This window comes from Schistocerca americana, chromosome 1 (assembly GCF_021461395.2).
Source record: "Schistocerca americana isolate TAMUIC-IGC-003095 chromosome 1, iqSchAmer2.1, whole genome shotgun sequence".
Taxonomy (NCBI): domain Eukaryota; kingdom Metazoa; phylum Arthropoda; class Insecta; order Orthoptera; family Acrididae; genus Schistocerca; species Schistocerca americana.
Window position 1 is genome coordinate 616724397 of NC_060119.1, and position 27544 is coordinate 616751940.

General features: G+C 40.9%; 1 protein-coding gene across 1 annotated transcript in view; it reads left to right on the forward strand.

The window, feature by feature from the left end:
• LOC124625417 (otoferlin-like) overlaps positions 1-27544 on the forward strand; it is a 1049973-nt gene that overhangs the window by 876671 nt on the left and 145758 nt on the right. Inside the window, exons 22-23 of the mRNA XM_047149169.1 lie at positions 7009-7177; positions 17204-17390. Of these exons, the coding sequence (XP_047005125.1) occupies positions 7009-7177; positions 17204-17390 (356 nt within the window). The remainder of the gene's footprint in view (positions 1-7008; positions 7178-17203; positions 17391-27544) is intronic.

Genomic DNA, 27544 nt, shown 5'->3' on the forward strand with positions numbered 1-27544 from the left:
CCCTGGCACCTCTGCCCCTACCTGGTATATCAACCACTCAAATAAACAACAGGAAGATGCAGTGTGCCTCCTCAGCTGATGAGTTCTTGATGATTCACCAACATTATGTTGAGTGCTGTGTGTCATCGGATGCACTCTGTATGGAGATCATGTTGATCCCGTGACATAATAACAACACATCCGCTGCCCTCACCACAGCGTGTGAGCAGCTCATGGTCTTGACACACAAACATCATGACAATGAGTGTGGCAGCACACAATTGACCCCAGTTCTGCTGACTGATCATGTCTACCTGACATCCTTCCATGTCCATTCCTCACTCCACCCGGCATCTGTACTGTCACTAATCCTGGACATAAAACGAAACAAACATGACAGTACACTGTGTTTTGGCATGCCCCTCCACATGGACAGCACACTGTCACCATATCTCTTCCACATGACTTACCAGAATGCAACTCAATCTCTTTCCATCCCTGATTTTCATGCAACTTCAATGACTTCACTCGCTACGTTCGTCTAGTTCCACATTCCATTACTGCACACCTACCACAAGTTGATGATGTTCTGAAACACCACATTAGGGATACATTGGAAGAACTGGATACAACGATACAACATGATGCTGGTGCAACCACTGTCAGTTGCACTACTCAGCTCCAACTGTCACTGACAACTTCAGTGCCCTTTCTCGACACAAGTTCAACACAACAATGCCGGACTCTATGACTGCTTCTCCACCTACAGTAAACTTCAACTACAACCCAAAATGGATCAGTACCCAGCATTTCTGCCTCCTCTCAGCCTCTATCCTGTCACAGACCATCTGCACACAGGCCACACCCATCAAAGTTCACACTGGCTAATAAATCAGTGACTCACGTCAGTTGCACTGCCCTCTCAACATACACCGCCACTTTAATCAGATCATAGTCTCTTTGGTACGTGTGGCCTCCACATGCCAACACCCTCACCACCAACACCATACATCTCCACTCTTCAGTCACACCACTGCCATCGCGTGTGGACCCATCAGAAGTTTCCCATGTCAACCGCAGTTACGCCACCTGTTTGCATTTGTATGACTCCTACCATGATTTCAAGAAGTGGCCTAGTTCTGTCTCGCAGAAGCGCCAGCTACTATAAGGCTGGTAATGTGATTCTGTCGCTCCTACAAGAAATGGTCAAGCTGTGCCTGGTTCCTACTCCAGCCAAGACAAGGTCTGTCAGAAAAGATTCACACCTGCTAGAAACGGTCTAGCCCCATCTCCTTTCTGAGCCAGCAATGACGTGGCTGGTCAGCCAGACTTGACACACATGATGCCCAATGCCGACAAACCACCACTTCATCTTGTGGACCTTGGAGCCGCACGTTCATTTCTTCCCCCCTGCTCCACATTGCCGAGAGGGGGGGCTCTGAGACAGCTGTCATCCACAACATCATTGACCAGCAAGGGCAACTTTGTGGACTCTCTCTGACTGTTTAGTGAGCACTGTTCCATGTTCAAGTGAAGATGTCTCATGTACATTTTCTTTAGTCTCAAACTGAACATTGTCACGTGTACATTGTGTTCAATAAAGTGGTATTACTCTTTTTACAGATGGTGTACTCAATAGTCTATACTCCTCCATATCCCTAGATCCCATATATGATACATTGGTATAAGACTGGCCTCTCGTGTGAGCAGGTAGGTCATATGTCATATGTTTGCCACCCAAATCATGGACGATGTTTCACAAAACTTTAAGACTTTTTTGTACCAATTGTGAAATCAATAATTATTTTGCATTGCTGGTAAAAGGTGCTTTTCATTTCCTAAACTGTTTTACATCTACACCTACACTCTGCAGACAACTGTTAAGTGCATGGCAGGTGTAAGTCCCATTGTACCAGTTATTAAAGTATTCCTGCCCCATTCAAATTTGGAATGCGGGAAGAATGCTTGTTTAAATGCTTCCATGTGTGCAGTAATTAATCTAATCTTGTCCTCATGATCCCTATGGGAGCGATATATAGGAGCTTGTAGTATGTTCCTAGAGTTATAATTTAAAGACAGTTCTTGAAACTTTGTAAGTAGGCTTTCTCAGGATAGTTTATGTCTATCTTCAAGAATATGCCAGTTCAGTTTCTTCTGCAACTCTGTGATGCTCTCCCAGGAATCAAACCAACCTGTGAGCATTCATGCTGCCCTTCTCCATATACAATTCAACAACATTAGCCCTATTTGGTACAGGTCACAGACACTTGAGCAATATTCTACAATGGGTCACATGAATAGTTCATAAGCAATCTCCTTTGTAGACTGATTGCATTTTGCCAGCATTCTGTCAGTAAACTGAAGTCCACCACTTCATATCTCTACAAAGTGTTACACTCAGGAATTTGTATAAGTTAACCAACTCCTCCAGTTGTGAAACATTGATATTACAGTCATAGGATATGAAAATATGTAATATTTTCGTTTTGTGAAGAGCACATTTTCACATTTCTGAACATTTAAACAAAGTTGCCAGTCTTTGCACCACTTTGAAATCTTATCCAGATCTGACTGAACATTTGTGCAGTTTGTTTCAAGCTTTCACTGAGGTTGCTATTAACATTGTACAAAAGCTAATTAGTCCTGAAGTTACTTATACATCTGTTGATAAGTCTCCAAGATAGCTTACTGCATCCTACCTAATAAATAAAACTTCAATCCAGTCACAAATTTGATGCCCGTTATAGTCATACTTTTAATAATAAGTGTAGATGTGGTACAGAATCAAATGTTTTTTATAAATCAAGAAATACTTGAATGCCATGCTCCAAAGTTTTCAGTAAATCATGTGAGAAAAGTGCAAGTTGGGTTTCACATGCTCTGTGTTTTCAGAATCCATGCTGGGTGGCATGGAAGAGATCATTCTGTCCAGCATACCTTCTTATGTTTCAGCTCAGAATATGTTCTAAGGTTCTACAACAAATTTATACCAAGGTAATTGGATGGTAGTTTTGTGGATCATTACTGCTGTCCTCCATATAAAATGCAGCTACAAATTCACTGTAGAATCTGATAGGAATTCCATTGGGCCCTGGAGTTTTGTTCAGTTTTAATGGTTTCAGCTCTTTCTCACTACTACTGACAACAACAATTTTTTCACTCCTCTTTTCATTGTTCATCATCATCATCTTCACTTCAGTCTTTAGACCCTTTTTGTTTTGCTTCTTACCCGTTGTTTCCTCGGTCTTCTCCCATCTGAGAAAAATCTTCTTACCTTCAGTGGTAATCTTTCTCCACTCATTCTTGTTTCTCCAATTATTTTGTATTTTAGTCAGAATGTTAAATATGTTCAGTTCTTTCCTAGTTTCAAAATTTCAAAATCTATTAGCTCTTGTGCATCTCTTTACTGCTCTTAGAAACCTCATCTCTGCTGCTTGTATTCAGCTTTCTTGATGTTTACATGTAACCCACAATTCACCTCCATAAACAAGGATTGGAACTATCATTGTTTTATAAAATTTCAATCTTGTTTCTTTGCTTATTTTATTTTTTAAACATCTGTTTATTGTTCCACATATATTCCCCAACTTTTCTAATCTCTTCTCTACATCTTCATCATACTTGTATGTGATGTCACAACCTAAATAGTCTAAATATTTGACCTGTTCTACTGTTCAATTGTTGATAACAATTTTTGTCCATACAGGATATTTCCCTTTCAAAGCCACTGATTTTGTTTTCTGTTTGTAAATTGTCAGATGGTAGTTTCCACAAACCTTAGCTAAATGGTTCAAATGGCTCTGAGAACTATGGGACTCAACATCTTAGGTCATAAGTCCCCTAGAACTTAAAACTACTTAAACCTAACTAACCTAAGGACATCACACACACCCATGCCCGAGGCAGGATTCGAACCTGTGACCGTAGCAGTCCCATGGTTCCGGACAGCAGCGCCAGAACTGCACGGCCACTGCGGCCGGCAAACCTTAGCTAATAAATGTATTCCCCTTCATAGGTTGTCTTCATTATCCACCAGCAGTGTGGCATCTTTGTCATATAAAAGACAGTTCAAGTGGGAATTATTGTTAATTTTAAACCCCCCATTAAAAATTTCCTTCCATTTCTGAATTGCATTATCTGAATAAGTGTTAAGAAGTGTGGCTGAAATGCTGCATCCTAGACTTACTCCTTTGTTTGTGGCTATAGGCCATGTTAAAGTGCCATTTTTGTCCAAAATTAGAATCCTGTATTTTACAGACTTTTTGACAGATTATTAGGTGTTTTGATCACCTTCTTTTCCTCATAATTCTCCACAGTTTCTTTCTATCAACATTATCAAATGCCTTAATAAAATCAATGAATGCTAAATACATTTACCTGTTATAATCTCCCTGTTTTTGGATCATTTGTGAAATTAGGGCCGTAAACCTTACAAGAAAATCAGGCAGATTGGAAGGCCACAAAGTGGCAGTCCCGTTATCCAACTATACTTGCATAGCTCTTGTAAGGTTGCCAGGTGAATTTTCTTAATTACTACTACTATCCAAAACGGCCTCAGATCAAGGCCTTTTCAGTAGTACGAGGATTAAATTGGGGCCCCCTCTGGATTTTCCTTTGTGAAGGAATGTTTGAAAACAGAGTTAAGCATTTGCGCTTTTGCTTTCCTGCCCTCACTTTCAGTTCTTGTCTCATCTGTGATTAACTGGACACAAATGTTGGAGCCACAACAGCTTTTACAAATGACAAATTTCTTTGGTTTTTGTGAAAGATCATTTGACAGTATTCTGCTATGGTAGTCACTGAAGGCTTCATGCATTGCTGTCGTGACAGCCAAGCATATTTCCTTTAGCCCTATAGCTTGTTTTATGCCTATTATGAAGTAGTCTCTGTTTTTTAGAAATTTATTTACAGTGGCTGTATACCATGGAGGGTCCCCCACATACAAACTGTTCTGCTCTGTAAATACGCTATGTGATCAAAAGTATCTGGACACCCCAAAAACATACATTTTTCATATTATGTGCATTGTGCTGCCACCTACTGCCAGGTACTCCATATCAGTGACCTCAGTAGTCATTAGACATCATGAGAGAGCAGAATGGTGCACTCTGCGGAACTCACGGACTTTGAATGTGATTAGGTGGTTGGGTGTCATTTGTGTCATACATCTGTATGTGAGATTTCCACACTCCTAAACATCCCTAGGTCCACTGTTTCTGATCTGATAGTGAAGTGGAAACATGAAGGGAGATGTAAAGCATAAAAGTGTACAGGCCGACCTCGTCTATTGACTGACAGAGACTGGCGACAGTTGAAGAGGGTCGTAATGTGTGATAAGCAGACATCTATCCAGACCATCACACAGGAATTCCAAACTGCATCAGGATCCACTGCAAGTACTACGACAGTTAGGCGGGAGGTGAGAAAACTTGGATTTCATGGTCGAGCGGCTGCTCATAAGCTACACATCATGCTGATAAATACCAAATGATGCCTCACTTGGTGTAAGGAGTGTAAATATTGGATGATTGAACAGTGGAAAAATGTTGTGTGGAGTGACGAATCACAGTATACAATGTGGCAATCCGATGGCAAGATGTGGGTATGACGAATGCTGGGTGGACATTATCTGCCAGCATGCGTAGTGTCAACAGTAAAATTTGGAGGCTGTGGTGTTATGGTGTGGTCATGTTTTTTGTGGAGGGGGCTTGCACTCCTTACTGTTTTGTGTGGTACTATCACAGCACAGGCCTACATTGATGGTTTAAGCACCTTCTTGCTTCCCACTGTTGAAGAGCAATTCAGGAATGGCAATTGCATCTTTCAACGTGATCGAGTGGTTACACAACAATAACATCCCTGTAATGGACTGGCCTGCACAGAGTCCTGACCTGAATCCTATAGAACACCTTTGGGATGTTTTGGAATGCTGACTTCATGCCAGGCCTCACCGGCTGACATCAATACCTCTCCTCAGTGCAGCACTCTGTGAAGAATGGGGCGCAAATCCCCAAGAAACCTACAAGAATGTGATTGAACATATGCTTGCAAGAGTTGAAGCTGTCATCAAGGCTAAGGGTGAATTCCAGCATTACCGATGGAGGGTGCCACAATCTTGTAACTCATTTTCAGCCAGGTGTCCAGATACTTTTAATCACATAGTGTATGTATCCAGTGCATGGTCAACTATGGTATTTTTTTAAACTTGATGCATAGTTCCTCTACATGCCTCTGTCCTGTGCTAAAAGTTTCAAATTCCTCATTGAGATGTGGAACTATTGCTTTTGTGTCTAGCTTGTTGATCACGTATATCATTATGCTTGTTTCAGTTGCCAGTTGTACTTTGGTTATCTTTGTTGCCACAACTGCCTGATGATCAGTGATACCAATTCAAGTTGCCATACAAGATTCTGGCACATTTTTAATTAGTTACAGATTGACAGGTATTGATATACATTAATAGTATTCAGTGACTTATGGTTCCCTTCATTTGTTCAAAAGAAGATTGAAAGGTTTGAGGAAATTAAAGTTTCCAGAGATTAAACTTGAAATTTGATTAGGACCCTGGTCAAGGCATATGCAAAGAAGGTATTTTAAATGCTAGCAAAAGATGAACTACACATTCCTGGCAAATCAAAAGTGTGTGTGTGTGTGTGTGTGTGTGTGTAGATGTGTGTGTGTGTTCAAGCAGCATAATTGCTTATATTCAATCTAAAGAACTGCTATCAACACTGATAAGAGTAATATCACTCTTCCTCCAAATTCTGAGTGCTTTTGATTTCAGCAGGTACTGTATGTGAACCTTTTTTTGTGTTTGCTAGTACTAAGATATCAAAAGATGATGCAAATAATGTTAATTGTTTATATGCATTGCAGACAACTCCTAATTTTTTTAGCCTTAACATAGTGATTCTGTAATAAACCTGTGTTTGTATATAAAAAATTAAATTGATCTTTGAGTCTTTGATAGTGATTGTTGGCAGCTTGGACTGTTTAGTGTAACATGATATTAATGTTAGTTATTTATAGGATTGAAGTGCTCTTTTGGGGACTAAGAGATTTGAAACGAGTTCATCTCATGACTGTGGATAAACCAAGGGTGGATATTGAATGTGCTGGACACATTCTCTACTCTTCTGTAATACAAAATGCAAGAAAGAATCCAAATTTCAGTACTCCTGTCAAATTTCTTGAACTGGTATGTACAATAAAACTTTGGAATTTTATTTAATCTTTCTGCAAGGCACAAACAATGTGTTGTTTAAGCAGTAGTTGTCAGAAAACATGTAAGGCATTCAGAAATAGGTGCACTAGCCAATTTTTAAATCTAGTGTGAACTTTGAGCAATATTTATTACTTGAACAAAAAGCAAAATGTGGTGAAAGTCAATTTTTCACCTCCCGGAGACTGAATGGTGATGCACAGACACATATAATAGTTCAAAATGATGTATTATGTTTTGAACTTATACTGCATTTCTGTTACAAATATACACTTTCTCTTTTTCGCATGCAAACTTTGTGGACCTCTGGAGCAGGAGGGGGGGGGGGGGGGGGGGGGGGGGTGGCTAGATATATGGAGCAAGTAGGAATAAGGAAGTAATGGGCAGCAGGAGGGACAGGGATGGTAGGAGGCTATTGTTATCTGTGGTGAAATAAGGCCTAAACAGAGAGAGAGAGAGAGAAAGAGAAATAGGAGATGAAAAGCAAATTACTTTCTTCATACAAGGGAGTAACGATATGGAAAACAACAAGGAAGGATGTGGTTGCTATTTGCTTTTCCTCCCCCATTTTATCTCTTTCTTTGTGTTATGGTTGATACTATCAATAAGCCTATAGTTAAATATGGACAGTGAGTGCCATGTATTTCACTCTCCTTTGCCACCATATAGTTTTGTTTTGTATCCTCACCTCTCTTCGTACATCTTTCACCAGCATTTTCAATTATTTCTTGGACATATTAAAATCTTTGTCTTGTCCTACAGCTTTTACTTCCTTAAGAATGCTGGAGGTTATTCAATGATGTCTTTCCTTTCTTTGCTGACTCTGCAGTAACTCTCCTCATTCCTTTCTTATCACTTCACCCACTTTTCAAGATTCTTCTATAGTGCCACATTTCAATCACTTCAGTCCTATTCTTCTCTGGTTTTCCCACGGTCCATGATTCATTACCATACAATGCTGTGCTCCAAAAATATTTTCAGAAATTTCTTCCTTATATTAGAGCTGATATTTGATATTAGTAGACTTTGTTTTGCCAGGAATTCCCTCTTTACCTGTGCTAGTGTACGTTTTATGCTCTCTTTGCTTCATCTGTCTTGAATTATTTTGCTTTTGAGGTAACAGAATGTCTTCACTTTGCCTACTTGATAGTCGCAAGTTTATCACTCATCTCATTCTGGTTACTGCTTACCACTTTGGGTTACTCTTAATCCATAATGTGTATTTATTAGACAGTTCATCCCACTTGGCAGGTCCTGCAATCCTCCCCCATTTCACTGATGAGAGCAATGTCATCAACAAATCTTATCATTAATATCTGTTTACCCTTAATTTTAATCCTTTGCCTAAATCTTTCTTTTATTTCCTTCATTACTTTTTGATGTGTAGATTTAACAGTCTTACACCCTTTCTAATGTGAGCAATTGATTCTTGGTCTTCCATTCCTATTTTCCCCCCTTTGTTCTTGTACATATTTCATATTTCCCATATTTCCCTATAGCTTACACCATTTTTCTGAGAATTTTGAACATATTGTACCATTTTACATTGTTGGATGCTTTTTATATGGTGGCAGACCACACGAATGTGTGAAATAAATGGTTGTAGCTCCATCATAAGCTTTTTTTATTTCTTATGGTGACTACTTTTGGACACCTGTGTCCATTTTCAAACCATCTATAAAGAAAATTACAGTTAACTTGACAATTTTATATGAATGAGGCACAGATTTGCAACACAGTTTCAGTACACTAATATACATGAAAAAAAAACCACTCACCAAGTGGCTGCAGGAGAACACATATGCAAAGAAAGCCCTTACCCATGCATACCCCGGAATCAACAGCTTTTCCCTCCAGCAGATGGACCAAAGGGGAAGGAAGAGGGGTGAAGGAGAAGGAACTGGAGAGGTCTAAGAAAAATGGGTAGAGGGTGGAAAAGTCACCCAGAAGCCCAGGTCAGGGGAGACCCACCAGACAAGAAGAGGAGGAAAGACTCTCATTCAGTCTGGTGGTCTCCCCTGACATGGGGCTCTGTGTCACTAAACATTTTGTCTTTGATGCAAGCCACTGTCAGCAGCTTCTAGAGTTTTACCTGGGGTAAATTGGCAGCCCTGTAGGTTGCGCGCTGTTGGAGGGTCACCAAGGCTGGTGTGGGCTACTAGTTTTACATTGCCCATGCCGCGCTAGAACTCTGTCAAGGCCGCTGATGTCACTGCGTGGCATGCTATTTAAAGTTGAATTCTGGGAGAATGTTTCACTCTGCAGCCACACGAGCAGCCGCACTGATGTTTTGTCGACGTTATCATTGTCAGCGTTTGCGTCCGAGTGTGTTTAAGGCTTGTAAGAGTATTAATATCGTTCCCAACAATACTGGTGAGGTCCAGATTTTGTTGGGGGTTCATAGGTGGATGGGATTTGTTGCAAGGTTTTCTTTGACGAGTACAGTTCAAGTTGAAGGTAATGGATGGATTACTATTGCTTTGGTTCGTTCTTCTAACACAATCAATACCTTCACTGCGCGATAACAACGGTGAAGTCACTGATGACAGTGCCACTAAAGCAGAGTTATTAAACACGATTTTCTGAAACTCCTTCAGCAAAGAAGATGAAGTAAATATTCCTGAACTCCAATCAAGAACAACTGCCAAGATGAGAAACTTAGAAGTAGATATCCTCGGTGTAACAAAGCAGCTTAAATCACTTATAAAGGCAAGGCCTCCGGTCCAGATTGTATACCAGTCAGATTCCTCTCAGAGTATGCTGATAAAATAGCTCCATATTTAGCAATTATATACAACCACTCACTCACAGAAAGATCCATACCCAAAGACTGGGAAATCGCTCAAGTCACACCAATACCCAAAAAGGGAAGTAGGAGTAATCTGCTGAATTGCAGGCCTATATCACTAATATCGATTTGCAGTAGGTTTTTCGAACATATACTGTACTTGAACATTATGAAGTACCTCAAAAGAAATGATTTATTGACACATATTCAGCATGGATTCAGAAAATATTATTCTTGTGAAACACAACCAGCTCATTATACTCATGAAGTAATGAGTGCTATTGACAAGGGATGTCAAATTGACTCCATATTTTTAGATTTCCAGAAGGCTTTTGACACTGTTCCTCACAAGCGTCTTCTAACCAAACTGCGTGCCTACGGAGTGTCTCCTTAGTTGTGCAACTGGATTCATGATTCCTGTCAGAAAGGTCACAATTCGTAGTAATAGATGGAAAGTCATCGAGTAAAACAGAAGTAATATCCGGCATTCCCCAAGGATGTGTTATAGGCCCTCTATTGTTCCTGATCTATATTAATGACAAAGGAGACAATCTGACTAGCTGTCTTAGACTGTTTGCAGATGATACTGTTATTTACTGTCTTGTAAAGTCATCAGATGATCGAAACAACTTGCAAAATGATTTAGATAAGATATCTGTATGGTGCAAAAAGTGACAATTAACCCTGAATAAAGTAAAGTGTGAAGTTATTCACATGAGTACTAAAAGAAATCAGCTAAATTTTGATTATGCAATAAGTCACACAAATCTGAAGGCTGTAAATTCAGCTAAATACTTACTTACTCACTGGTCATACCAGACTCGAGAGTCCATTACGGCAGCAACATATTTTCACCATCTGTCCCTGTCTTGGGCTATTTCCTTCCATTCACCTTCAATACCTAGGCTCCTCAAATCAGCCTTCACATTGTCCTCCCATCTACACCTCAGACTCCCCACAGGATGTTTTCCTTCTAGGTGCCCTACCAGTACTCTGCGCACTGCCCTGCCCTCATCCATTCGAGCTACGTGACCCGCCCATCGCAGCCTACGTGACTTAATAATACTCATTATGTCAGGGCTTAAATAGAGTTCATGAACCTCTTTGTTATGCAGTTTTTGCCACTCTCCGCTAATGTCATCCCTTTTTGCTCCGAAAATTTTCCTCAAAATTTTGTTTTCAAATACTCAAAACGCCTTTTCATTTCGCACAGTGAGAGACCAAGTCTCACAACCATACAGCATAACTGGTAAAATAATACTTTTGTATATTCTAATCTTTAAATTCCTAGACAATATCTGTGATGAAAGTAATCTATTCAGTGAGAAGTAGCATGAATTTCCTGCCCGTAATCTCTTCTTCAGTTCGGATTCAATCTCATTTCTCGAAGTGATGTCCACGCCTGAATACTTAAATGTGTTCACTTTTTCAAACTGCATGTCTCCAACTTCTAACATTTCCTGATCTACTGCTGTTGGCATTCTAGTAGTAACAAGGTATTTAGTTTTGTCTTCACTTATCCTTGGACCTACATCTTCACTAGCTGTGATTAACGCATTCGCATTTGCTGTTACAGATTCTTTCCTATCGCTAATGATGTTTAGATCATCTCCATACCCTAATATCTTAATATTTCCATTTAACTCCACACCCTCTCAATTATCTGCTGCCATTCGTCCAATATATTCTAGGACTAAATTAAAAAGTAGCGGAGACAGGGCATCTCCCTGCTTAAGTCCGTTCTTTATTACAAATTCTTCTGACTCCAATTTCCTCACGCTTACTCTACCTTTTGTGTTTTTCAAACTCGCTTCTATAATTCTAACATACATAAGTTCCAAAAGAATTTTGTACAATTTTGACTGCAATACTGAATCATATGCTTTTGTAAAATCTATGAAAAGATTATGAACTGATTTATTGTATTCCCATTTCTTTTCCAAAATTTGATGCAGGGTGAATATTTGGTCTATAGTTGATCTGTTCCTCCAAAAGCCAGCTTGGTAATCCCCCACAATTTCATCTGCATATGGCGTAAGCCTGCTTAGCAGAATATTCGAGAAAATTTTGGAACATACTGGTAATAGCAATATCCCTCTATAATTACTACAGTCCATTTTGTCACCTTTCTTAAAAATTGGGATCAGAATCGACTCCTGCCACTCTTCAGGTATCATCTCTGAGTTCCATACTTTAGTTACAACTTTGTGAACTACTTCCACCAATTTCTGTCCCCCATTTTTAACTAATTCTGCAGTTATGCAATCTGATCCTGGTGCTTTATGGTTTTTCTATTTGTTGATTGCATCTCTTACTTCCTTTAACGTTGGCTCAGGTATCTGGGGTTCTGCTGTATGTATTTCGTACACCTGCTCATTTCCTGCTTCCTGGTGTACATTTAATAGATGCTCAAAATACACCCTCCATTTACTTAATATAGCACTGGGGTCTGTCAGTATTCCCCCAGCATCCCCTCGAAGTGCATTCGTCCTAGCCTTGAAGCCCTTCCTATACCCATTTATGTCTGGGTAAAGTTCCCTAATGTTTTTTGTTTTACTGTTTGTTTCCATTTTTGTAATTTGATTGTTCAAATAATCCCTCTTCTTTGCCTGTAGCCTACGGCCAACTTCCCTTCTCAAGTTCAAGAACTCGTCTCGTTTTCTATCTCCCATTCTATCCCAATCTAATCGCACTTTTCCCCTTTCCTCTACCAATTTCTTGCATTTCTCATCAAACCACAGTTTCCTCCTGTTCTTCTTAATTGTACCTATTGTGACCTTTGCAGCCTCTTTGATATTATTCCTCACAGTGATCCACTGTTTATTTACATCCTCATCTTGATCTTTGTGTGTCCTGAGAGCATCAAACCTATTTGCAATTTCTATCATGTACCTTCTTCTAAAGTTTTCATCATTTAGCTTGTCAGTGTCGAACCTAACAAGTTCGGCATTGTGACACCTTGATGTTGCTGTAGATAGCTGTTGGTGAACTTTGGCAACTCCAAGAAAATGATCAGAATAGCAGTCTGCTCCCCTGAAAGTCCTAACATTTTCGATACTAGTATGCCATCTCCAATCTACAAGAACATGATCAATTTGGTTTCAGGTGTGTCCTTCCTTTTCAAATATGTCCTCTCAACAATCATGTCTTTTGAAACAGCAAAATTAATCACCCTTGTGCCATTATCATTCGAAACATTATGCAAACTTTCTTTCCCAACTGTAGGCTAAGTACTTAGGGATTACAGTTACAAATAACCTAAATTGGAACGATCACATAGATAATATTGTGGGTAGAGCAAACCAAAGACTGTGATTCATTGGCAGAACACTTACAAGGTGCAACAGGTCTACTACAGAGACTGCTTACACTACACTTGTCCACCCTATTTTGGAGTATTGCTGTGCGGTGTGGGATCCGCATCAGGTGGGACTGACGGATGACATCGAAAAAGTACAAAGAAGGGCAGCTTGTTTTGTATTATCATGAAATAGGGGAGGTAGTGTCACAGACATGATATGTGAACTGGAGTGGCAATCATTAAAAAGTTTTTCATTGTGACGGGAACTTATGAAATTTCAATCACCAGTTTTCTCCTCCGATTGCAAAAACATTCTGTTGCCACCCACCTACATAGGGAGAAATGATCATTGTTATAAAATAAGAGAAATCAGGGCTCACACAGAAAAAATTAAGTGCTTGTTTTTCCCGCGTGCTGTTCAAGAGCAGAACGGTAGAGAGACAGCTTGTCAGGTGGTTCATTGAACCCTCTGCCAGGCACTTTATTGTGAATAGTGGAGTAATCACGTAGATGTAGATGTGGTGGCTGCTGCACTTTTTAATTTTGGGTTGTTGTAACTTTTCAGAGTCTGGACTTGAATTATGTGTAATGCATAACAGTATAACTAATGGGGACAGCTCATACAACTGCAGCATGTTCTGCGGGTGATGTAATGTCATGATTTAACACATAACAGTTAGGTGTAGTTCAACCAACTGGAGACCAATGAGTGGTCTTAGCAAAAGAATTTTTGGCATTTTAGAGTTTTGCAGTCTATATTAAGTTAATAAAAAGAAAAAGAATGTATTGTTTGTCATTAAACATTTTATCTTCAAAGTGCACTGCTGTCAGCTGCCTCTAGAGTTTTACCTGGTAAACACTGGTGTCTCTGCACACGAGTTCTCTAATGTCCATCCTATGTGGTGTATTTTACTGTGGCTGGGTCAGCCATTGTACTGCTTTGATCACTGCAGGGGCACTTTTTGTACATGGGCTACTGCCAGTATTTGTCACACTTACAGTGTGTCATGTAACTAGTAAGGCACCTTGTAAAACTAAACCATAACACATTTTTATATGTTACATGTATATTAGTGTACTATAATTGTATTGCAGATATGTGCCTTGTTTCTATAAAACTGTCACATCAACTATAATTTTTTATAGTATAGTTTGAAAGTGGACATAAATGTCTGAAACCAGTCATCGACAAGAAATACAAAAAGATGCTTCTCAATACAACTGTTTATTTCAGTTACAAGACAAGTTGTGGACATATTTTCCACTTGCACCATGCTGCAAGTTCATATATAAATGTGTCTTTATTTTTCTTAAATCTTGGTTCCAGCATCAAGAACAACGTCAAAAGTGCCTTTCTGGTGCCTTTACCTTTTCAAAGCCAAAATAATCATCACTGAAGAGGTTCTCAATTTTCCTTTCCATTCGTCTGCATTCTATGCATCCGTAACTTGGATAAATTAGATGTTAAGCTGATAGTGGGATAATTCTTGCACTGTTCTGCCCTTGTTATCTTTGAGGTTGTGTAACTGGAATATTGTTTGGTTGCCACTTCTCCCAGTTACTGTAAAAATTGTGATGGAATGTTATCTTTTCTGCCTCATTTAATCTCAAGTCTTCCAAAGCTTCATGAAGCTCTTATTCTAATAATGGATCTCTTATGTCTTTTGTATTGACTCCTATCTCTTTTACTGTCACATCATTAGACAGTTCCTCCCCCTCAGGCCTTCAGTATACTCGTTCCACATATCCACACTCTCCTCTGTGTTTTTCCCCTTGCACACTTCTTAATGTTGACACCTCCAGTTTCAGTTCCACCAAACATTGTTTTAATTTTTCTACATGCTTTATTAGTCCTTCAGATGGCCATTTCTTTATCAATTAATTTACATTTTTCTTGTAGCCATATCATTTTAGCTTCCCTGCATTTCCTAATTATTTCATTCCTAAGTAACATCTATTGTTGTATTTCTGTATTTCCCTGAACATCCAAATATACCTCCTTCCTTTGTGAATTTGGAACAGTTTAATCTTTCTCCTCTCTTATTCCTATTACTAATCCCATATTCTCTCATAACTGTGCCTTCTCTTCCTTTCCCTACTACCATTTTCCAGTTCCCATTGATCACTAGATTACTATCTCCCTTTACACACTGAGTTATCCATTTACTAGCCTCTTACACTTTCTGTATTTCTTCATCTTCTGCCTGTGACATCAACATGTAACCTCATATATGAGGGTCATTTGGAAAGTGACATTTTGTTGTGACACATGAGAGCACCCCCCTACCATCACCACTGACCTTAGTACTCGTCCACTTCTGTTTGGCAGCAGCTATGATCCAATACAATTGCTTACTGTTAGTTGAATGATTTTAAAATGTTTGACAAAATTGATGATCCCATCAAATGTGAGGTGAGAAGTGTCATCGACTTTTTAAATGTGCAAAAGTCTGACCCAACGAAATTTATATACAGATAACCGAGATTTATGGCGGTGTGATGAACAAAGCATCAGTTCAGAAGTGGTGTATCATGTTTAATGATGGACAGAAGAGTGTTCACAATGAAGATTGCTTGGGCCAGCCCTCAGTGGTGATCAATGGACTCACAGCAAGGACTGAAACAAAAATCCAATTAGTGGACTACAATCGTTCTTTCCAGACATTTCAAGGCAGTGTTTTAAGACATTGTTAGTGCAGATCTGGTTTATAAACAAGTGTATGCCTAGTGGGTCCCTCAAATTTTGTCAGATGAACACAAAACCAAACAAATGGCAGCTGCATTGACATCTCTCAGTCATTATGAAAAGGATAGTGATGAATTTTTGAATCACATTGTCACTAATAACGAGACTTGGATTTCACACCAGAGATAAAGGGCCCTTCAATGGACTGACATCATTTGCAATCCTCAATAAACCCAAAAGAGATCATAAGGGTCTCCTTTATGGACTATGTGCCTAGAGGTGAGACCATAAAGGCAACAATTTACTGTCAGACACTTTAACGACTTCACCACACCATTAAAAACAAGCGGCTGGAACACTAACCAGTGGAGTTATTCCATGACAGTGGATGTCCATGTGATTATCACTTATTCCCCAAATTGAAAGACCTTTTGAGTGGACAATGCCAGTTTGTCAGTGATTCAACAACTTGGTGGCAACTGAGTAAGCAGAAGGTATAGAAAAACTAGTGAAATGGTACAGGTATCTAAATTTGAATGGTGACAACATAGTAAAGTAGCTTGGGTATCAAACTGTAGATAAAATACAGTTTATTTAATTATATCAAATAAAAATCTCCATAGAAAAATATGTTCTTTACTTTCCGAATGACCCTTATACTTTCGGTATTTCTTCATGATCTGCTTGTGACATCAAAACGTAAACCTTTACTATTGTTGTTGGTGTTGGTTTGCTGCCAGTTCTGATGAGAACAACCCTAATACTGGACTGTTAACAGCTACTGACACACTGCCCTACCTCCACACTCCAATTTTACCATTTTCTGCTGTTGTTGATATTTTCCAATATTGATCTAAACAGAATAACTGCTTGTATGCAGCCAGTATTGACATGGCTTGGCCTTTCATTGTTATTATGATAATAATAATAACAATTATTATTATTATCTGTTGCATCTTCCCCTACCCCACACAACAGTACTGTCTGCAAGTGAAGGATTGACTTGATTTTTTCTCTTTTTTTGCTTTTGCTTTTCTCTCATTACTGTTGTGCTATATTCAAACAGTTAAATATTATTATTATAATTATAAATTTCTTGTCATAATTTTCAGTTACTGAAGTTATATATCAGAATGTAGATTAACTGTGATATTGTACAGTAAAAGATGTTGAATATATGTTAAACTTTATCTGAGACCTTCAGTAAATTCTTTTCCTACTTTTCAGGAACTACCAGAGCAAGAGCTCTACCGTCCACCCCTAACAATCCGTGCAGTAGACTGCAGAAGTTTTGGACGGTACACTCTAGTTGGCACTCACATGATTAACTCCATACATAAATACATGTACGTGCCAATGACAAAGCGTGAGAGAGAAGCAGAGGAGCGTAAAAAATCACTGCAACAACTGCAGAGTAAGGTTACCTCATTAACAGGTTAGGTTTACTTACCAGTTTAAGTTTCGTAGATCAGAGTAGGACATAGCAGTGGTCCACAATAGCTTGAGATTTCTCCCTTCCACTGCTTATGGAGGAAGCATTTTGCTATTTAGAGCAAGTGCATTGGATTTAGTGATGCACAGTTAGTGCTAAATTAATCCACAATTAGAAAACTGTGTATTTCGTGCATGGCACCAGTAGACTACAGGTTAGTGCCAGAATGCATCACTCTATGCTTTTTGAGTATTTTAAGAAGCTCTTCTCATAAGTTTATAAAGGAGACTCATGGGTTGTAACGTGAATGTAGAGTTTTTACATTTTTTGATAAATTCAGTTCCTATTAGATATAAGAGCAAAAAGAAAATTATGTGTTTTAAATGATAAGGGGTGTCAACAGTAGAATATAAACTGTAGTGTAAACAAATACAACCACTCACTATGGCAAGAAAGTATTGACCACGTAAATGGTATGAGTCCATAAACATGAAGCTGAACAATGTAACTCGTATTTCACCAGCAATACCTTTAGTGTCTGCCGTGTACTGTCCTGCAGCCATTAGATGTTACATCTCTAGTGATTAGTAGTTCATCCACAAATATGCTGAAAGCCACAGACACAAGCACTCTAAACCTGGCCCCACAGACAAATCTATCCAAATATTCCTAATCCATACCTATTAATCAACCCCAAAGTGGCATCATCTCACTTTCCATTACCTAACACTACTGCAGACAGGACAGCTGCACCATGTTCTGTGCCACACATTTGAATATACAAGGGCAGTTCAATAAGTAATGTAACACATTTTTTTTCTGAAACAGGGGTTGTTTTATTCAGCATTGAAATACACCAGGTTATTCCCCAATCTTTTAGCTACACAACACTATTTTTCAACGTAATCTCCATTCAATGCTACGGCCTTACGCCACCTCGAAATGGGAGCCTGTATGCCTGCACGGTACCATTCCACTGGTCGATGTCGGAGCCAACGTCGTACTGCATCAATAACTTCTTCATCATCCACGTAGTGCCTCCTACGAATTGCGTCCTTCATTGGGCCAAACATATGGAAATCCGACGGTGCGAGATTGGGGCTGTAGGGTGCATGAGGAAGAACAGTCCACTGAAGTTTTGTGAGCTCCTCTCGGGTGCGAAGACTTGTGTGAGGTCTTGCGTAGTCATGAAGAAGGAGAAGTTCGTTCAGATTTTTGTGCCTACGAACACGCTGAAGTCGTTTCTTCAATTTCTGAAGAGTAGCACAATACACTTCAGAGTTGATCGTTTGACCATGGGGAAGGACATTGAACAGAATAACCCCTTCAGCGTCCCAGAAGACTGTAACCATGACTTTACCGGCTGAGGGTATGGCTTTAAACTTTTTCTTGGTTGGGGAGTGGGTGTGGCGCCACTCCATTGATTGCCGTTTTGTTTCAGGTTCGAAGTGATGAACCCATGTTTCATCGCCTGTAACAATCTTTGACAAGAAATTGTCACCCTCAGCCACATGACGAGCAAGCAATTCCGCACAGATGGTTCTCCTTTGCTCTTTATGGTGTTCGGTTAGACAGCGAGGGACCCAGCGGGAACAAACCTTTGAATATCCCAACTGGTGAACAATTGTGACAGCACTACCAACAGAGATGTCAAGTTGAGCACTGAGTTGTTTGATGGTGATCCGTCGATCATCTTGAACGAGTGTGTTCGCACGCTCCGCCATTGCAGGAGTCACAGCTGTGCACGGCCGGCCCGCATGCGGGAGATCAGACAGTCTTGCTTGACCTTGCGGCGATGATGACACACGCTTTGCCCAATGACTCACCGTGCTTTTGTCCACTGCCAGATCACCGTAGACATTCTGCAAGCGCCTATGAATATCTGAGATGCCCTGGTTTTCCGCCAAAAGAAACTCAATCACTGCCCGTTGTTTGCAATACACATCCATTACAGACGCCATTTTAACAGCTCTGCACACCGCTGCCACCTGTCGGAAGTCAATGAAACTATACGAGATGAAGCGGGAATGTTTGAAAATATTCCACAAGAAATTTCCGGTTTTTTCAACCAAAATTGGCCGAGAAAAAAAATGTGTTGCATTACTTATTGAACTGCCCTCGTATTTCATCATTCCTTGATATGAGGAATATTTCTTCAGAATCCATTCTTCAGCTCACAGAGTGATACAATTCCATTCATTCAGCCTGTAAAAAATAATAAACTTTTTTTTTTCCACTGCTTCACCCCCTATCTCCTCAGTTATATTCATTTAAAGTTCTATATGTAAATTTGTCCCATGTACACATGCAGGAAGGTCCTACTCCACTTCTGTTGTATAACTTACCAGACGCAAGGTCTCCTTCTTTTGTGCCCATCCCTTCCCACATACCGTATTTACTCGAATCTAAGCCGCACTCGAATCTAAGCCGCACCTGAAAAATGAGACTCGAAATAAAGGAAAAAAAAATTTCCCGAATCCAAGCAGCACCTGAAATTAGTGACTCAAAATTCAAGGGGAGAGCAAAGTTTTAGGCCGCACCTCCAAATCGAAACAAAGTTGGTCCATTGCAATATGAGACACGATTTATGTCGAATGAATGACGATACAGTGACAGTAGTTTGGTTCGAGTCATAAGCTTAGCAGTTAAGCTTTACCAGGTAGCCATTGCTATGCGTCAGGTGCTCCGTCCGTATTTATACGAGGACCCTTCCTTTTTCACGTGCTCTGTCTGGTTTGATCGATTGCTTATTTTGCTTTGATCTGGTAAGTGCCGTTTTCTTTGTTATAGGTGTTTACGTCACACTAAGCTGAAAATGCATTACTGTGCTGTGTCTGATAGTGCACGTTTATGGCCTGTTGCTGCTCGCGGTAGGGCTTGCTTTTGTGCGCGCTATCGCCGCTTACAATTACAAAAAAAAAAAAAAAAGAAAAAAAAAACATATAGGAATCGTCTCATTAGTGAAACAATGGCAAGAGACTGCTATTTGTTGTTACTTACACTGCTGCTTTCTTTGTTGATGATCAACAAGAGCCAAATAATAGACTGCATATGAAAGAAGGTCGTATACATGGAAAAATCCTGGAGATACTAGAAGGTATCAGATAGATTACATAATGGTAAGACAGAGATTTAGGAACAAGGTTTTAAATTGTCAGACATTTCCAGGGGCAGATGTGGACTCTGACCACAATCTATTGGTTATGACCTGTAGATTAAAACTGAAGAAACTGCAAAAAGGTGGAAATTTAAGGAGATGGGACCTAGATAAACTGACTAATCCAGAGGTTCTACAGAGTATCAGCGAGAGCATAAGGGAACAATTGACAGCAATGGGGGAAAGAAATACAGTAGAAGAAGAATGGGCAGCTTTGAGGGATGAAGTAGTGAAGGCAGCAGAGGATCAAGTAGCTAAAAAGACGAGGGCTAGTAGAAACCCTTGGGTAACAGAAGAAATATTGAATTTAATTGATGAAAGGAGAAAATACAAAAATGCAGTAAATGAAGCAGGCAAAATGGAACACAAACGTCTCAAAAATGAGATCGACAGGAAGTGTAAAATGGCTAAGCAGGGATGGCTAGATGACAAATGTAAGGATGTAGAGGCTTATCTCACTAGGGGTAAGATAGATACTGCCTACAGGAAAATTAAAGAGACCTTTGGAGATAAGAGAACCACTTGCATGAACATCAAGAGCTCAGATGGAAACCCAGTTCTAAGCAAAGAAGGGAAAGCAGGAAGGTGGAAGGAGTATATAGAAGGTCTATACAAGGGCAATGTACTTGAGGACAATATTATGGAAATGGAAGAGGATGTAAATGAAGATGAAATGGGAGATACAATACTGCGTGAAGAGTTTGACAGAGCACTGAAAGACCTGAGTCGAAACAAGGCACCAGGAGTAGACAACATTCCATTAGAACTACTGATGGCCTTGGGAGAGCCAGTCCTGACAAAACTCTACCATCTGGTGAGCAAGATGTATGAGACAGGCGAAATACCCTCAGACTTCAAGAAGAATATAATAATTCCAATCCCAAAGAAAGCAGGTGTTGACAGATGTGAAAATTACCGAACTATCAGTTTAATAAGTCACAGCTGTAAAATACGAACACGAATTCTTTACAAAAAAATGGAAAAACTAGTAGAAGCCGACCTCGGGGAAGATCAGTTTGGATTCCATAGAAATATTGGAACATGTGAGGCAATACTGACCTTACGACTTATCTTAGAAGAAAGAGTAAGGAAAGGCAAACCTACGTTTCTAGCATTTGTAGACTTAGAGAAAGCTTTTGACAATGTTGACTGGACTACTCTCTTTCAAATTCTAAAGGTGGCGGGGGTAAAATACAGGGAGCGAAAGGCTATTTACAATTTGTACAGAAAGCAGATGGCAGTTATAAGAGTCGAGGGGCATGAAAGGGAAGCAGTGGTTGGGAAGGGAGTGAGACAGAGTTGTAGCCTCTCCCCGATGTTATTCAATCTCTATATTGAGCAAGCAGTAAAGGAAACAAAAGAAAAATTCGGAGTAGATATTAAAATCCATGGAGAAGAAATAAAAACTTTGAGGTTCGCCAATGACATTGTAATTCCATCAGAGACAGCAAAGGACTTGGAAGAGCAGTTGAACGGAATGGACAGTGTCTTGAAAGGAGGATATAAGATGAACATCAACAAAAGCAAAACGAGGATCATGGAATGTAGTCGAATTAAGTCAGGTGATACTGAGGGAATTAGTTTAGGAAATGAGGCACTTAAAGTAGTAAAGGAGTTTTGCTATTTGGGGAGCAAAATAACTGATGATGGTCGAAGTAGAGAAGATATAAAATGTAGACTGGCAATGGCTAGGAAAGCGTTCCTGAAGAAGAGAAATTTGTTAACATCGAGTGTAGATTTAAGTGTCAGGAAGTCGTTTCTGAAAGTATTTGTATGGAGTGTAGCCTTTTATAGGAGTGAAACATGGACGATAAATAGCTTAGAGAAGAAAAGAATAGAAGCTTTCAAAATGTGGTGCTACAGAAGAATGCTGAAGATTAGATGGGTAGATCACATAACTAATGATGAAGTATTGAATAGAATAGGGGAGAAGAGGAGTTTGTGGCACAACTTGACTAGAAGACGGGACCGGATGGTAGGACATGTTCTGAGGCATCAAGGGATCACAAATTTAGCATTGGAGGGCAGTGTGGAGGCTAAAAATCGTAGAAGGAGACCAAGAGATGAATACACTAAGCAGATTCAGAAGGATGTGGATTGCAGTAAATACTGGGAGATGAAGAAGCTTGCACAGGATAGGGTAGCATGGAGAGCTGCATCAAACCAGGCTCAGGACTGAAGACCACAACAACAACATGAAGGAACATGTTCTCAATGAGAGTTAGGCGAAAATTTTTCTCCGTTTGAAAATCTTTGCGGCCGCTTCTTTAGTACATCAAATTCTGCAGAAAAATTAGAGTCATCTTAGATTTAAAAATCTAGTCAGTTGCTGTGCTTCATTTTTGACTGTATCACTATTAGGCATAAGAATAATACGAATATAAACATAACACGATACGTATATTCTTCCGCGTTTGCTGTTGTCTCACTCTAGTTTCGTAGTTTATTAGGCAGACAGGATTTAAATGAGATAGCAGCAAACACGAAAGAATACATGGCAAAATGTCTATATTTGTATTATTCTTATGGTGAAGAGAATACTGCATGTGATTCACATTTCATCAGGTTCCTATTAGCAACCATCTCTTCTCACGGGTAGGAAAAAATTCAGAACGTAGAGTTGGCCGTATTGACAAACATCCTAAACAGTGATTCTTGAGTTTCTCCCAGCGTATTTGATAGTCAAAATATCCACGGGTGTGCTGCCGGTCTATAGTGTCCAACGGGCACAATATTTCGGCGATCATACATGTCGCCATCATCAGGTGAACTGACGGACTGAGCTCCTGTGAACGTGCCGGCACGGAGATCCGTACGCTATGGCTGCTCAGAGGGAACTGGGTTCGGTCGCGGCGGCGGACGATTTAAATACCCTCCGCCCGCGGCGCGCTCCCTCCGCCGTCCGCGCCCCGCGCCACGGTCGCGCGGTGGAACAGATTGCGACGGCGTCTGAGATGACGTCGGAGTGATGGCTCTGTCCGCCGTGGTCGTCACAACTATACGTTTGCTCGATTTACTCTTGATTAACCCGATCGCTGGTTCCCAAGCCTTGCTAAGATTATAGCCACAGTCACGGTTTATGAGGTCGTCATTGGTGCGAATTTCGATGGCCTCTCTAACAACGCTGTCCCAGTATCTCGACGTCTGTACCAGGACCTCGTGCGGTCATATTCCATGGCGTGATTTTCCGACAAACAATGTTCAGCGACCGCCGACTTGCTCGGATACATCAGGCGAGTGTGCCTCTGGTGTTCACGGCATCGATCCTCGACGGTACGCATCGTCTGACCAATATACGACTTGCCACATTGACACGGAATCTGGTACACGCCGGCCTTCCTCAAACCGAGGTCATCTTTGGCGCTCCCCACCAGTGCACGAGTTTTATTTGGAGGACAAAACACAGTTCCGACCCGGTGTTTCTTCAGAATGCGAGCGATTTTCCCCGAGAGTGCGCCTGTGTATGGAATAAATGCAGTGCCTACCTCCTCCCTCGTGACTTCATCCATCTCAAGAGGTTGTGCTGCAGTGGTTGGGCGGAGAGCACGTTGAATCTGCCACTCTGAGTACCCATTTTTCCGAAATACAGTTCTCAGATGTTCCAATTCCTGGGGTAGACTCTCTGCGTCAGAGATAGTGCGCGCCCTATGTACTAGAGTTTTAAGTACCCCATTCCTCTGTGAAGGGTGGTGGCAGCTGTCTGCGTGCAAATACAGATCAGTGTGCGTAGTCTTCCGATACACTCCATGACCTAGGGTGCCGTCAGCCCTTCTCTTGACCAAGACGTCAAGGAAAGGTAATTTACCCTCCGTTTCAGTCTCCATAGTGAATTTGATGTTGGGGTGTATGGAGTTTAGATGTGTAAGGAAGTCAAGGAGTTTATCCATACCATGTGGCCAGATGACGAATGTGTCGTCCACGTAACGGAAAAAGCAAGTAGGTTTCCATACGGATGACGACAGGGCTTCCTCCTCGAAGTTCTCCATGTACAAATTCGCTACCACCGGTGAGAGTGGGCTACCCATGGCGACTCCCTCCGTTTGTTCGTAGTATTCTCCATTAAAAAGAAAATACGTGGAAGTCAAGACATGAATAAAAAGTTCAGTGGTCTTCTCGTCAAACTTCTGACTAATCAATTCTAGTGACTCTCGCAGGGGTACCCTCGTAAACAAGGAAACGACGTCAAAACTCACCATGATATCTGACTCATCCAACCAGAGAAGACCACTGAACTTTTTAGGCATGTCTTGACTTCCACGTATTTTCTTTTTAATGGAGAATACTACGAACAAACGGAGGGAGTCGCCATGGGTAGCCCACTCTCACCGGTGGTAGCGAATTTGTACATGGAGAACTTCGAGGAGGAAGCCCTGTCGTCATCCGTATGGAAACCTACTTGCTTTTTCCGTTACGTGGACGACACGTTCGTCATCTGGCCACATGGTATGGATAAACTCCTTGACTTCCTTACACATCTAAACTCCATACACCCCAACATCAAATTCACTATGGAGACTGAAACGGAGGGTAAATTACCTTTCCTTGACGTCTTGGTCAAGAGAAGGGCTGACGGCACCCTAGGTCATGGAGTGTATCGGAAGACTACGCACACTGATCTGTATTTGCACGCAGACAGCTGCCACCACCCTTCACAGAGGAATGGGGTACTTAAAACTCTAGTACATAGGGCGCGCACTATCTCTGACGCAGAGAGTCTACCCCAGGAATTGGAACATCTGAGAACTGTATTTCGGAAAAATGGGTACTCAGAGTGGCAGATTCAACGTGCTCTCCGCCCAACCACTGCAGCACAACCTCTTGAGATGGATGAAGTCACGAGGAAGGAGGTAGGCACTGCATTTATTCCATACACAGGCGCACTCTCGGGGAAAATCGCTCGCATTCTGAAGAAACACCGGGTCGGAACTGTTTTTTGTCCTCCAAATAAAACTCGTGCACTGGTGGGGAGCGCCAAAGATGACCTCGGTTTGAGGAAGGCCGGCGTGTACCAGATTCCGTGTCAATGTGGCAAGTCGTATATTGGTCAGACGATGCGTACCGTCGAGGATCGATGCCGTGAACACCAGAGGCACACTCGCCTGATGTATCCGAGCAAGTCGGCGGTCGCTGAACATTGTTTGTCGGAAAATCACGCCATGGAATATGACCGCACGAGGTCCTGGTACAGACGTCGAGATACTGGGACAGCGTTGTTAGAGAGGCCATCGAAATTCGCACCAATGACGACCTCATAAACCGTGACTGTGGCTATAATCTTAGCAAGGCTTGGGAACCAGCGATCGGGTTAATCAAGAGTAAATCGAGCAAACGTATAGTTGTGACGACCACGGCGGACAGAGCCATCACTCCGACGTCATCTCAGACGCCGTCGCAATCTGTTCCACCGCGCGACCGTGGCGCGGGGCGCGGACGGCGGAGGGAGCGCGCCGCGGGCGGAGGGTATTTAAATCGTCCGCCGCCGCGACCGAACCCAGTTCCCTCTGAGCAGCCATAGCGTACGGATCTCCGTGCCGGCACGTTCACAGGAGCTCAGTCCGTCAGTTCACCTGATGATGGCGACATGTATGATCGCCGAAATATTGTGCCCGTTGGACACTATAGACCGGCAGCACACCCGTGGATATTTTGACCATCCTAAACAGTCTTGCCAGTCGGATTTTTGTAGTACATTGAATTTCTGCTACATTTGAAGATGAATAATACGGAATTTGTATTTACCTCGTTGGATAATGTATGAAAATGCAGTGGTCGAAACTCGGGGCGGAGAAAAAAAAGCTCATCTTCCACCTTTCTTTTTTTTTTTTTAATTTATTTACTGACGCAGAGGTTTTGGCGCCAGTATTTATCTTTGTGCCTACAAAGCATGCCTGTGTAGCGCTACATATATTCGACAACAGAAGTTAGTTGTAGTGGCACCTACCAACATTTTTCAAAACTTCCGTTTGCTTTGCACTCGATTCTAAGCCGCAGGCGGTTTTTTGGATTACAAAAACCGCAAAAAAAGTGCGGCTTCGATTCGAGTAAATATGGTATAGTCCTCCCTCTCTCCTTATGCCCTAGTATGCAGAATGCAACAGCCCCAGCCTGAACCTACATGACTTGAGGCCAATTCACTCTTCTTATCATCTTCTCTCCCTTTCCCTCCATATTTGTAGCTCTTGCACTCCTCTACCCCTCATCTTTTCCATATTTATCCTATCCTTTCCATCCCACTCCAGGCAGGAAACAGGAAATATTTTGATTGTGTCTGTCAGCACACAGTGCTCTGGAGAAGAATACAACAGAAAAGATGCCCGAAAGAAACTGCCCACTTCTGGGTTACTACAGAGCAGCAAATAACATGGGTAATATTTTGCTGCATGTAGCGCAGGCTGTTTTCCCGATAAACTTCGTGATTTGTAATACAGGGTCATTACGATTAAAGTTAAACTTTCAAACTGTTGTAGAAATAACACCACTGGTCAGAATGACATCAAATTGCAATGGATATTATCAGAGAAGGGAAAAACGTATGCAAGAAAAGAAAAAAAAAATTAGTTACAAAATGTAGTAGTAGATGGCACTGTAAGCATCATAATTTAATAGTGGTCAACTACAAATGACAATTGAATCATACAACAATGCCTAAGGTGTATGTTTGACATTAAACAAACTGTACTACTCAGTGTGCATGGGTGTACAGATGTGATACTGTTAGTTACATAAGCCCATCCACGACACCAAGGTCATATCACATCAGATGGTAAAAATCAGTTTTTAATTGTCCTGAGACCTAAAACAGTATAAAAATCATCAATCACATCAGTTTTTAATTGTACTGAGGCCAAAAACCACATAAAAAGCATCAATCACATTGGTTTCTAACTGTCCTGAGGCCAAATATTGCAGTAATAAGTCGAAATCGAGAAACAGCATGTTCCACAACAGATCAATGTGTTTCTGGAGTCATGTTCAGAAT